The sequence below is a fragment of the Aquarana catesbeiana genome, linkage group LG01 (assembly GCF_042186555.1).
Source record: "Aquarana catesbeiana isolate 2022-GZ linkage group LG01, ASM4218655v1, whole genome shotgun sequence".
Classification (NCBI taxonomy): domain Eukaryota; kingdom Metazoa; phylum Chordata; class Amphibia; order Anura; family Ranidae; genus Aquarana; species Aquarana catesbeiana.
Window position 1 is genome coordinate 835,199,698 of NC_133324.1, and position 14,759 is coordinate 835,214,456.

The 14,759-nt window shown below is 39.6% G+C and overlaps 1 protein-coding gene across 9 annotated transcripts in view; it reads left to right on the forward strand.

Annotated features, from left to right (window-relative positions):
- Window positions 1-14,759, forward strand: part of APBB2 (amyloid beta precursor protein binding family B member 2) — a 488,394-nt gene that overhangs the window by 337,884 nt on the left and 135,751 nt on the right. For all 9 annotated transcript variants that reach the window (XM_073608526.1, XM_073608531.1, XM_073608532.1 and 6 more), the window contains one exon: window positions 4,030-4,157. In XM_073608526.1, the coding sequence (XP_073464627.1) occupies window positions 4,030-4,157 (128 nt within the window). The remainder of the gene's footprint in view (window positions 1-4,029; window positions 4,158-14,759) is intronic.

The window sequence follows — 14,759 nt, forward strand, 5'->3', positions numbered from 1 at the left end:
ATTGACGTGCTGCCCGCGCCCCACAGCACATTCTCCCCATGTTGATGAATTTTTTTTGACAAGTCCTTTATTAAAAATGAAGAATGTCCCCTGCCGTAGCTCCAACGTGTCTTCTTCTTCCGGTCTTCTCCATCCAGTGTTTTCTTCCCCCTCCGCTCCCAAAACACCCTGCCCTTTGAAATAAATAGTCAGCGCTACCAAAGCGCCTCCAAAGTGCTTTCGGCAGCGCCGCAACACAGGCGCTTTTAACCAGTTCTTCAGCTGCTAGCGGGGGTTAAAAGTGCCTCGCTAGTGGCCCAAAACCGCTAAGATGACGGTAAAGTGCCGCTAAAACTAGCGGCGCTTTACCAATAACGTGGATCGGCTACAGTGTGAAAGTAGCCTAAATGTACACGGGAGAAGCCATCAACACTCTGCCTTTAGGTCATATGATGGAGCTTGTATTCTGCAATCTTAATATACTGGTGGTCTCACATTGCTAGTTTTTTTATTTTGGTTAAAAATGATTTTGTAATGCTAAAATTTACCTAGTGAGTTACATGAAATGTGAATTTTGCTCAGATTAACCACTCCAGTTTTCCATATAAACAGAATATGAAAATGGTGAAATTCTGTAAGTCTTGTTATCCACAGCTGGCAATGCAAGACATTGTAATTTGTCCTAATTTCATTTTTGACATGTGATGGCTTTCTGCAGTGCACAACTGCTGAACCACTTAGCGGATGCTGAATGATTTGCCTGGTCTTGTTCCAATAAAAGTGTTTTTTTGTAACTATGAGCACAGTTCTGTTAAATGATCATATATTAGGAGGTTTACTAATGTGGGGGTACACACTATAAGAAAATGAGGTGAACGATTGTCCCATTTTCCTCGTTGTTTTACAGCAAGTCAGAACCGAGGAAGGAAATAATGTACGAAAATTCTCGTATGACAAGGGCTTTTCTTTTGTTGTTTATTGTTTCTGATCATGCGCAGTCTTTCATTTCTCTCATACAAAAATCATACGAAAACTGAACACATTAAGCGAAAATTGTTCATTCTGTTCCCATATGAGAAATATTTTGGAGCTTTGGAAATTTTCATTCAGGAGGTCGGAATCAGCTGTCGAAAGTTGGGTACACACTATCAGAAAATCATACGAAAGTTCCTCGGACAAAAATGTTTGCCTGATTTTCTTATAGTGTGTATGTGCCTTGAAGTGGATGTAAGCCCTCACATATACTCAGTGAAGTGAACAGCCTCAGATGATACACAGAGATGAAACAAATCTCCCTACATAAATTTTACATATATATCTGCTGTCTTCAGCTTTATATATTCTTTAGAAAGTGCACATCGTGTTAGAGATTTTCTCTTCCTGTTCAGCACCAGGAGTGGATTCTTGGCATACAGCCAAGACAGCTGATTGGAGCAAAGGCACACACCCCTACTCCACATAGGCAGAGACTTGCAGAGCTGTGCTGTGACAAAGCAAGCTCACTGCTAATCAATTTATAGCAACCTCCCTTGACACAAATTTCAGGCTGGTTTTATCTCGGTTGACAGAGAACTTGTCAGAAGTTATCATTCTGATAACAGAGCAACGAAACAGCAGAAAGACACGGGGCTCAGTGCTTTGGAGAGAGATAAGAAAACACTACAGATATATGTACTTAGGTCAAATTTCATGAATCAGGTTTACATCCACGTTAACTGTTCTCTCTGACAGTGTATAGGCAAATACCCCCATAAACCTAGACTTAGCATTAGATAAATTGTACACACTTCTGCGCTGCTCCCCTATCTCATTTTTGTCCAGGTAGTTTACTCACACTTTGAGCTTTCCACATTAACACATCACAGTTATATCAAATCAATAAGTGCAATGCCACAAATCAAAATCTTACAAAATGTACCTAAAATATAGTACTGTGGAAATTACTACATTCTTAAATGTCCGTCCACCTTTGTGCTCCTTGTTGATTAGAAATAGAATCATTACTAACCTAGATCCAATGTATACAGATGATGCTGCATTATAAGACTAAAGGAAGATGTAGGTGAATACTTTATTCAAAAATTGTGATATTTTTTTCATTATGTGTATTCTCGGCATGTTTATATTTATGTGCAGTTATTGATTGCTATAGGTTTTGCTGCATGTATCTGTAGAATTTCACTGATTTTGTAGTGTAATCCTAGCCATCTAAAATCTTGCAAATCTTGCAATAGTCAGTGCAATATTAGTTTTCACTTATTATTGGAAATGAAAGTGCTAGATATCTGGAAATCCCCCACAGCTGACCACTCAGTCAGTGATGGCTACTATGTAACATATACAGTGGGGACGGAAAGTATTCAGACCCCCTTACTCTTTGTTATATTGCAGCCATTTGCTAAAATAATTTTTCATTTTTTTCCTCATTAATGTACACACAGCACCCCATATTGACAGAAAAACACAGAATTGTTGACATTTTTGCAGATTTATTAAAAAAGAAAAACTGAAATATCACATGGTCCTAAGTATTCAGACCCTTTGCTGTGACACTCATATATTTAATTCAGGTACTGTCCATTTCTTCTGATCATCCTTGAGATGGTTCTACACCTTCATTTGAGTCCAGCTGTGTTTGATTATACTGATTGGACTTGATTAGGAAAGCCACACACCTGTCTATATAAGACCTTACAGCTCACAGTGCATGTCAGAGCAAATGAGAATCATGAGGTCAAAGGAACTGCCTCAAGAGCTCAGAAATAGAATTGTGGCAAGGCACAGATATGGCCAAGGTTACAAAAAAATTTCTGCTGCACTTGAGGTTCCTAAGAGCACAGCGGCCTCCATAATCCTTAAATGGAAGACGTTTGGGACGACCAGAACCCTGCCTAGAGCTGGCTGTCTGGCCAAACTGAGCTATTGGGGGAGAGAGGTAAAGAAGAACCAAAAAGATCACTGTGGCTGAGCTCCAGAGATGCAGTCGGGAGATGGGAGAAAGTTGTAGAAAGTCAACCATCACTGCAGCCCTCCACCAGTCATGGCTTTATGGCAGAGTGGCCCGACGGAAGCCTCTCCTCAGTGCAAGACACATGAAAGCCCGTATGGAGTTTGCTAAAAAACACCTGAAGGACTCCAAGATGGTGAGAAATAAGATTCTCTGGTCTGATGAGACCAAGATAGAACTTTTTGGCTTTAATTCTAAGCGATATGTGTGGAGAAAACCAGGCACTGCTCATCACCTATCCAATACAGTCCCAACAGTGAAGCATGGTGGTGGCAGCATCATGCTGTGGGGGTGTTTTTCAGCTGCAGGGACAGGACCACTGGTTGCAATCGAGGGAAATATGAATGCGGCCAAGTACAGGGATATCCTGGATGAAAACCTTCTCCAGAGTGCTCAGGACCTCAGACTGGGCCAAAGGTTTACCTTCCAACAAGACAATGACCCTAAGCACACAGCTAAAATAACGAAGGAGTGGCTTCACAACAACTCTGTGACTGTTCTTAAATTGCCCAGCCAGAGCCCTGACTTAAACCCAATTGAGCATCTCTGGAGAGACCTAAAAATGGCTGTCCACCAACATTTACCATCCAACCTGACAGAACTGGAGAGGATCTGCAAGGAGGAATGGCAGAGGATCCCCAAATCCAGGTGTGAAAAACTTGTTGCATCTTTCCCAAAAAGACTCATGGCTGTATTAGATCAAAAGGGTGCTTCTACTAAATACTAAGCAAAGGGTCTGAATACTTAGGACCATGTGATATTTCAGTTCTTTTTTAATAAACCTGCAAAAATATCAACAATTCTGTGTTTTTCTGTCAATACAGGGTGCTGTGTGTACATTAATGAGCAAAAAAAATGAACTTAAATGATTTTAGCAAATGGCTGCAATATAACAAAGAGTGAAAAATGTAAGGGGGTCTGAATACTTTCCGTCCCCACTGTATATTACTCTATTATAAGTAGATAGTACATGGCTACTTGTTCTGCCAAAGTATAATAACAGCTACCTCTTGCTCTCTCTTTACCTTTATGTCTCATTGCAGGGAAAAGATATGTATCTTATTTTGGAGAATGACATGCTAAATCTAGTAGACCCCATGGACCGCTCACTTCTACATTCACAGCCAATTGTAAGCATCCGAGTATGGGGAGTGGGCCGAGATAATGGAAGGTGAGTGGACTTGCAAGTAAGACATTTTCAATGCTTGGTTGATGTGTTGTACGTGTATACATTAGAGCAGGAGGAGTACACAACCTTTTGAAGAGCAAGGGCCACTTAAGCGACTTGGTAACTGGCCACGGGTCACAATGAGCGGAGCCAGACATGGACACAGCCCGCTCTACTCTATATGCCTTCAAGTCAGCTTATATCTGCCACTCCATAGAGGTGAATTGAGGGTCTGATTGGGTCAGACAGGTGGTGTGAAAGGGGCCTAAGGCTGCTTTCACACTGATGCGCTGCGGTTTACCCACTCTGAGGGTGCAGCGCAGTACACCCGGCACTAAACAGGAAGCATCGGCTTATGCGGCTCTGCTCCGCGGCCACTTGCTTCCTCTACCGACAGCTTCATTCATAACACTGATGCTCTGGAATAGTGGATTGGCGACCTGCGATCTGGGCTCACCAACCAGCCATTCCAAAGCAGGAGGTCACGGGCCACATCAGAGGGCTCCGTGGGCCACTGGTTGGGCACCCCTGCATTAGGGTTTAAGCATCTATGCCAAGATTATGGCATGCCCCATGCTTGAGGATGACTGGACACAGGTCTCGCTCAGTAAATTCCGTTACTTTATGGACTGCCTTGTAACCGCGTTTGCGTTATGTTTCACTGTGCTTCCATATGCAGAGTGACCAAAATAACAGAACTCTGATTGTTGAATCATTCAGTAAAGCATCATAAAGAATATGCACCTGCCTGGACATTATGGTAATACCCGACCGACCAAAGGGAACTTTCCCTGGAGGATGTGAGTCCCTAGCTGCTGGTGCAGGGTCAGATAAGCCAGGTTGCATTGTGGGGCTTTTATAGGCGAAAGAGCCAGTGAGGGCTACGTGAAGAGCAGAACCCTTAAAACCCCATGGTAAAGGATATAGGTGAGCCATTAGGGCATCACCCACTGCTGGGCTCCAGAGGGTAAAAAATGCACAGGGTTGTCCGGCTACAGAAAAATATAATAAAGCTTTCTTCATATGAGTGTCAGGGCTGTCCATTATCCAAGAGGCTACAAGAACTAAGGTTGTATCTATAAATCAGGATAACATCATAAATACATCTTGGGTACTTGGCAACCTTTATTAGTTCCACCCAGTAATAGCTCCCTTTACAACTGGTATCCAGCAGCCATTATGGCACCCTCAAAGGGAACCTGTGTTTTGCCCATACACAGCAAAGCATGGGTTTTTTCTGGTTACCTTTTGTTTCGCTTCCCTGATGCTCCATTTAGCTGCTGAGGGCAAAGAGCCCTGTACAGGTTGCGTGGTAACCCAAGATTTAAAACCCCTAATGGAGAGCATTATTACATAATTAGTATTCAGATATGCTTTTTCAAACTGGGAAAGCCATTTAGCACTATATGTTTTACTGAAACAGAAAAGTAGCTGTAAAAACTGCAAACTGCTTTATGGAAAGGGAGGATCTGAAGCTTGTCTTTGAACAATAAAGCTTGTTGCCATTAACTGACAAACGCTGGTTGCGGTTATTTGTTCTATCTTCACCTGTATTCTGTATGATCTTTCAGGGAGTGAGCCTGTTTTGCAATGCACATTAACTAGAAATCATTTACAAGTAAAGAAACTGCTGTGCCTATCATTCATTTTTTTAGGACTTACCGTGTTGGTCCCCAAAGGCCACTGCTTTTATCTACTCTCATGCTGTCATTGTGAATAAAGTTCCTTTGATAGTAGCTATGGTGCTGTCTGTGGAATACCTTACATCATCTCTGTCAGAAGCAATGCAAATCTTTGATTTACCACTTGCTGTCCCTGTTCTTTCATTATGTTTCTGAGTGCTTTCCTTTCATGTTGTATAATAGCACCTGGCTTCATCATTTCCTTTAATGAATTGCCCTAGCTTGATAAGGTTGAAATAATGCATTGGCTGAAATAGCCATGCTTTGTTTATTTTGAAGGTTCAGTTAACTGAAAACCAAAACGGTCGCCATTGACTTCTTGTATTTTTCAAGATTTTGGTGCACAAACTCTCCATACCTGTTACATTTACTACAAGTGAACTTCACTGCATTTTTACCTAGTTCTAGATTGCAATGATTGCAACTGGTAAAGCGCTACTCACTCTCATGTTTTGCAGTGGTTACAATGGAAACAATGGTTACAATGAAAACTCAGAAGGGGCATCTTTCTGTTGAAGACATTACTATGACAAGGGTTGATTCAGCTCACATTGTTCATTTGAATAGAGACGTATATTGTAGGTGGACTTGAATTTTTATTGTAATTGTTGGAGGACTTCTGGTTTGGTTTAATGAAAATTGGTTGACGGGTGTCATTTTTTTAATTCTTTTTTTATTCAGTGCTTAATATCAACATCAGACATAAAATGAGATGTACATTGCAGAGACTATAGACACCACTGAGATACATTTTCCATAAACTGAAAAAACAGCAGTCATACAGATTTTTTAGAAAATAAGTAGTGGGGGCGGAACTCCCCGTAAATGCCACCACCAATTAAACAATATAGTGAGATAAATGCACTGTGACGTTAGATGACATCGCCAACCCTTGTAACCCTCTACTCTGGGGGACGCCAGGTGCCTTTACCATTAGAAAAACCCAGGTGAGGGGGTATAACAACTAGAGTACCCTGGAAGGGTCATGGAGGTTTATGTGACACATAGAAAACTAGAGAAGGGGAGCAAGGGGGAAGAACAGAAGGCACATGGAAGAGGAAAAATTGTGGACAGAAAGAAGATATTTTAGGTGACTTGTGTAGTTTTTTCGTGGTTAAGATACAATTGCAGTTTAATGCTAAAATATAGTACACACAAAGTGACATACAGATACAGTATATCAGAAAAACCAAATCCATCACTACACTACTGAGAGTGGTATATACACCAGCTCTAGCACCCCTGTTATCTAGGAAAAGCAGGTGTGTGGATGGAGACTATGGGGAGGGGTCAGTGCAAGAATGGTTCATAGCAACCCTTGGCCATACTAGCGCTGACCCTGACCAGAGCTGAATCCCTATGTAGGATGCCAAGTAAGATGTTATAGATAAAGAGCCATTGTACAGAATGTGCTTAAAGAGCATTGTACAATCTTGATACCATATGCAAAAGTTATGGTTATTGGAAGTGCAGGGTCCAATTGACTTATTTGAAGGTTGCATTGATTTTATTGCAGCCCTGGATTTTAATATTAAACTGCACTAATTTTTTACCCTGAATGGGCACCTTTTGACTCCTCTGTCTTTTGGTTATGTTCTCCTCTCCACACAGTGTAGAAAATGGTTTACTTATTTCTTTCAAGGCAATATATTCAAGGAAGAACCATTAAAATACCATGTAGTTAACACATTAAAAATCATGAGTTCACACTCCTGGACCTTGAAAACAACTTTGTAGAAAACAATGTAATTGTTGCAGTCTGTCAAGATGTGTGACACTGAATTAAAGCAACTCCAGCTTCTGCATTCTCTCAGATAAATGTTTGCAGGGAAGCTTTAGATTTCACATCCATTGCATTCATACTTCATTGTGTGTGATGTATTTTCTGTGCACTGAGATGTTTGTCAGTGCAAGACTAAGAATAAAAATGATACAGGGATGTGACTGTACGGAACATATTGGGATGGAACAAATGGAATATGGCACAATGATGACAATGGATTTTGCAAGATGAAGTATGTCATAGAAGACAATGTCAGAATGGCTATGTGCTTGTCAGGAGCTGATGAACAGAACTTCTTGTTCTGAATATCTAGCTAACTAGTTACCATGCAATAAACTGCATTAAAACTGGGTATGATGTATTTTCAGAAGCTGGAATTTTACAAATACAGATATAATTATTAGGATGTATAAGTATTTTTGAAAAACCTCAACAAAATGATACATAAATATGAAAGAGATGGGTAAAAGATGGCTTCAGCTCCTGTTCTCCACTTGTAGAGAACTCCTCAGATACATTTTGGTATTTTCAGGGCTTATTGTGGAGGCCTCTTTTACCCATCTTATTCACATTTTATGCAACAGAAAGTCAGTGTCTGTGTGAGGACAGCCACCATTTCGTTGATGTCCACTAGAGCCTGACAAGCCGATTCTGTATGTCTTGCACCAGTCTATTTACATGCTGATCATGTTTGGGGGGCATTCGAGCAGTACTATTTTCATTCTTTTTGAAAAACGTTTCATACAATACATTTTTTTTTCACAAATATTTAAAGCCAGCTCAAGCTTTGTACCTAGGCCTCATTCACACTCACATTGTCAAACTTCCAGGATCTAATTAGACACTCTAAATGCACCAAAACACAACTAAATGCAGTTAAAGAAGGAGAAAATGAGTGTGGTACAAATGTCTAAGGCAGTATGCACACAGGGATGATTGTCCAGAACACAAGCAGTCTGTTTTCCAGGCATTCGTCCCTGGACACCTACTGACCTAATAGAGAAAAATTGGTTGTATACCGCTCCAGGCCGGTCCAGTACATGTCAATCTCTCCACTATGCACTCGGGTGCCAGCTGCTTCACAAATAGTCCAGAGAAAGCAAGAAGGTTGACACCACTCTGGTGAAGTCAAAAACTTTACAAACTTTCTTCAGAATATAACATATCAAAGCAACATCACAGCTCCAAGAAGACAGGGAACAGCAGGTAACACATTTCACGCAATCTGCGCTTAATCATAACAGGAGTCCACCACACATACAGTAAGTTCACATAAACTCTAGATAACCAGCTGGTTGATTTCAGCTGGTTCATCAAAATTTAGGTGAACTTGTGAGTGGTGGCTGAAAAGCGTTAACTTCCTACCGACCTAACCATAAGTACCACTGAGTGCACTGTTCAGCCCCGTTCAGCCGCAGCAGCTAACAGTCTCTCATAGTGTTTGATAGGCTGCCAGCAGTAGGTGGGATGGGTAACCTGTGCCATCCGCCCTCAGTTAAACATCAAAGCCCCATGTAGTGGGGTTAAATGCCCAGTGTGCACGTGGCCTAGGAACTTACATACAGTATATATGGAAAGTCCTCTCTTCACTGCAAAAAAGCTACAAATCAGATGAACAAAGAAAATAAAATCTGTATTTAGTTAAACTAGAACATGTCATAAACACTGGAAGGATATTGCCTTTGGGAGATGCTGGCAATTTGAATCACTTGCAGGCTTTGTATATCTGTCACACTTGGTAGAGAAAGCTCTGCACCTGGTGATTTTACCACTTCTGATTCTGATTCCAGTTTATCCTTGAGTGTGCGTATCTCCACCTCTCCCCCCACCCACAACAGATGAATTACAGCATAGTAGCTCTCTAATTAATGAGTACTTTTCAGATCAAATCTCCTCCCAGATTCAAAGGTTTGCATCATGTTACCCACAGTAGGCTCTGCATTGGATCCTTTCTCTTAGCATGCATCTTTTGAATTAGGAAGCAGCACAGCCAGATCATGTTATCTGGTTTTAGAAAATAATGTTATGGTACTTATTAGCTTCTTTTTTATGTTTATTAGTTAAGACTTTAAATGTAGATACCAGGGTTTGAACACAGAGCTACGGATTTAGATTGGTGCCAAGGCTTTTACTTTTATCAGCCAGTTGGTCTCTCCCCAAAGACTTGACACTTTGAGGAAATAATAAACAGTATCACAGAGTTTTCTAACTTTGCAATCTGTAATTAAGTGAAACACAGATATGCATCTTAGCTTTTGTAAGCATGTAATTTGCAGGTGATATAATTAATTTACGCTGATAAGGGTAATGCGAATTAGAACCCTTTTAGTGGCAGTTTAGCTTGTCCCTGTGCAATTGGTCAGGATTTTGAAGATAAAAGCTTCCTTAGGAGCATCAGATAAAATGATTTTCTAAGGCATGCCATAATGAAAAATTGATGACACACAGGGAACTGCTGATGAAAGTTTAATTTTGTCACGTGTCTCCTGGCTTACCTACAGATGAGGCTTCTTTGGCTAGTCAGAGATGATTCCAATAGATATTATATGATCTTCGCATGACCTCCACAGCTAATTTCCTTTTTATAGGCTACATAAAAGCTGAAATTAAGCAGCCTGTGGTTTTGTAGCCTGTGCTTACATACCTCTTTGTTATGTTGCTGTTACTGTTAGTGTCTTTCTTTTATTTACCATTTTTCCTCCCAAGCAAATCATTTAGCAAATTACTCTATCGCCTCTAGTAGAAGAAAGTCAAGTTTGCATAGAATAGTGTTGGTGAAAATGTAAAGCCATTCACAAAACCCGTCCTTGGTTATATTACAAAATTTTGACTTTTAATGAGCTAGTATGCTGAGCTTCAGAAGAAAGTGAACCAGAATCAAGTAGACCAAGAAGTAGCTAGCATGTTTTTTTGGACAGAACTATGTTTTCTAAAAACTTAGGCTGCCCAAAGATAGACAGAGATCCCCCTAAGAATTTCTAGCGTGGAGATATCTGCCTGTCCTCAAATGAGCCCTGGGACTTCTCATATTACTCAACTGATGCTGTGCATGGCTGGCAGTTTGTGCCTTTATTACTTCTTCCCACCAAAAAGTGAAAGCTCCTGTCCCAATCACAGAGATTTTGCAACAAGTTGGAAAATCTCCATTCTTAATAACAAGTACCTTCGACAGCCAAAGCTGTTCACTCTCATCACCTAGAGAGGTCATAAGGGGTTCTATCAAGGAACGCTTGAATTGGGATCCCTGCTTAAAAATTTTGAGCTGTTTACACCCACCTTTTCTCAGGAACGCTGGAATTGTGTCAGAAACCATAAATCAGACTGAGACAGAAGTACAGTTAAATCACACTTGTTTAATAATAAAAAAAAAAAGGTAAACAGAGTAAACGTAGTCAAAACATAGCCAGAGTTCAGGAATCGGAACAGATAGTCAGATAAGCCAAAATGTCAGGGAGCCAGAGAACAGCATAGTAGAACAGCAAGCAAGGTCTGGAGCCAGAAGGTAAGTAAAAAAACCAAGCGCTGAGATGGATATAAATAAATAAATAAGTGGAAAAAATACTATAAAGTAAAATCCCAATAAAGGTTGACTCATCAATAAAATTAAAGCTGCTATCAATGAAAGGTAATCAGAATCCCATCAAGCATAGAAAAAACATTTAAAATTGATGCGCTCTAGTATATGATCAGTCCGCATAAATTAATGTGCAAAATGTGCAGTAATCATGTGCAGAGCCTGTAATAAAATCATTAGTGAATGGTCCTGGTGCTAATGCATACACACTAATCCGCTCCAGTGCTAAATACTCCTGTGAAAAAACCCATAAAACAAAATAAAAAACACATAAACTATGCCACTCTGAGGAATAAGGCACATATGTGAATATATAACCAAAACTAGCAAGTGTGAGGTGTAGCAAAAAACCTGGCGCTGTAATCCACACAAAAAAAACACCATAAACTAAATTAAAATGTGAACAAATTATTTTGTGAAAATCACACTGAAAAAAAACACAATGCTAAAAATATTTTGTGAACAAAATTATGAAAACCACTCTGGTGTATATTGCCAATATGTACAATTATAGGGAGAGAGTTTTCAGTGAAGATATATTAATCCGGAATCAAAATGAAATAGTCCCAGCAGATCATTCCTTAATAAGCTGAATTCATTAATTAGAGTGTTAGATCGTTGTTCCTGACTTATTTTAACATCCTGCTTCAGCCACATTCATGTTGGTCATCTGGTTTCTCAACACCGGCGATTTTATGAAAAACAAGCAGGGAAATGCATCATTGCGCAGTGAACTGGCTAGCCTTGAGAAAGTCACGTGACGGTGACGCAACGCGTGGGAGGAGCCTAGGACGTTCACTGCAGTTTGACACTCGGAGTTGAACTGCAGCGGTCTTTTGAAAAAGTCTCATCCACAGCGGCTGACTGCAATCTGCATACTTATATGCTTTTATACAACTGGGCGCACGTGAGTGTATTTCTGAGTGGTTTGCTTGTGTCTTTCTTATTCAGTTCAGTACAGATCAGTACAAACTGATCCTATCAGACTCCAAGTTCCAGACAGATTGAAAGAACCATGGCTGATAATAACAGAGATAACAGGCCGATAAACAGGATAAGCATGGACAAGCTAGCTGCAATTGCAGTCCAAATAATTCTGGGAGTAATTTAGGGCATGAACAGACAGAAGTCAGACAGTCCTGAATCCAGAATATGAATAGACAGACTAACCTGTTGATCAGGCACAGGCTAAATGCTATGGTGCCAGGGTACCTCCACACCATTTGTAGCATTCATCTACCCTAAATCCTCAAAAAGTTAGGGCTAGGGTATTCTGGCCTCTCCTAAATTATAAAATTACCGAGCAACACCCTTGTCAACTTTAAAAAAAATGGTTACCATGGGTGGAAAATTCTATTCCATAAGACTACAATCAACGTTTACTTGGCCTTTAAAATCCAACTGATATAACAGAACACACTGTGCCACAATCTTCGGCTATCACCCCTCTTCCTCCAATCCTCTTTCCCTACCCCCTACCTTCCCCTGCTACTCATATTACTCTTTGACCCACATCAAGTTCCAACACATACTATGGAGCCTTTGGCTGTCCAAAACAAACTTACCTCTGCTGTTGCTCACACATCTTCTCTGCAGAAGTTCACTAATAACACCAGCAATCCCACATGTATGACAAGATCGCCTATACCACCCAAATATATAAAACAGACCAACAGCCAGGATACTATTATTACCATCATGTTGTGCTTATCTATTTTATATATCCAGATGTACAGCAGTTGTTTCCTACTTTCAACTCAGTTACATATCCACAACATTGATAAAATAAAAAATATTGAAAAGAAAGTTTTACCCCACTTTTGCTGAGAAAAGGAAATCCCCACTGAGTGACCTATATACTATACACTGACAAATTAATGTCACCACAACATGTTAACACGCATTATGGTAATCTGAGCGTTAACGTAACGCACTGCACTGGTTTGAATGGACGTGTGTTAACACAATGCATCGGGACAAAAAGGTCTGAATGTGCTCTTAATATGTTATACAGGTAAGGGGCTCATGCTTTCACAATCCCTATGCATGGGTTCTGATATCAGTGTTTTCTATTCTACAGTCTGCTAATATGTGCATATACGCAGGAGGTCACACAGCTACTGACATTTTGCAGATGTGATTTTTTTTTTTGGAAGGGAGGATAAAGAAAAAAATTGGGATTCTTAAAACTTAATTTAAAATCATCTAATGAAAGATATAGATTGAATAATTCCTATGGAAATGTTGCTGTGAAAGTAGGAGTAGTGTCTGATAGCATGAGCAAACTAATTTGTTAAAGCTTCAGAACTGTCAGCAGTTTACATGTTTAGAAACCTCCCCTACAAACACTGTAAAATATCCATAAAGAAGACATTCTGACAAGGCGCTACAGGTAACATAAAATGATTTATTCTATTTTTTTTAGATTATAGCACTTTTTAATATTAAGTTCTAAAATAAATAAATTAAAGTGCACAAAATGCCCAATGGCAACTAAATATGTATCCGCCAAATGAATATTTAAAATATATGTTTGAGCCATATTACTTATTTATATTTTAATTGACTTTCTTAGGTTGAAGTGTCTAGTCTCAACCCTATGTGGGGAGATTGTAGCTCAGAATAAAAGTAGGTCAGACAGTGTTTTCATTGCTGGGAGTTAGTTTAACCCGTTCCATTCAGTCACAATCCCTTGTGTATGTCTTTTCTGTCTCTTGGCCTGAGCTGCTTCTGTAGTAATGGCATTTTTCTTTTTTTAAATGTATTCCTAAAATTACTTGAAATACATGGATAAACATCTGATTTTAATTTAAAGTGTAAATTATTTTCTTATTTTTATATAATTTATACCTATATTTAGAGATGTGTTTAGGTTATCCAGGCAAAAGTTTAAAAGGTAAACTGAAAACTGAAAATTAAGCTTATAGGAGCACAGTCTACCTGCTCCATATTTTCATTTTTATCCAGGTGTTGTCCATCAAAATGGTGCTATGAGGCCATGGGAACTCCAATTACTCCCCCTTCTTGCTGCCATATTAAATATGATTGCCGATGCCCTATTTTCCTTTCTGATTAAGGAGAGAATGCTTGTTAGGTCAGATGCTGGTGCTTTGTAAAGCCATTTAAAGTCATTGTAAAGTCTAATTTTTTTTCTCTAAAAATAACAAACATTATATACTTACCTGCTCTGTTGCAGTGTATTTGCACATGGTTCTTGTGTATTTCATATATGCCTTGAGTTCAGCTTAAACACTCAATTTATTGGCACTATACTAAATAATTATAACAATAAACCATAGTAAAAGCAATAGTAGTAGGAGACAGTATTACAATGATACACAATGAATATATCTGTGATGGTTAACCAAAGTAAGAAAAAACAGTGATATAAATGGATCTCTGTCCAAGGTCATAGGAAACACTGTAAAAATAAAACTCATTATTTCCAGACACTGCTGGAGAAATGGGACCTTCTGAGATATAGGTCAGCAGTTTACCTGGATTCCCGGTTTGTATCCTCTACACCTCCCCAGTGGCCACCATGACCCTCTGATTCTAGTGTTTCT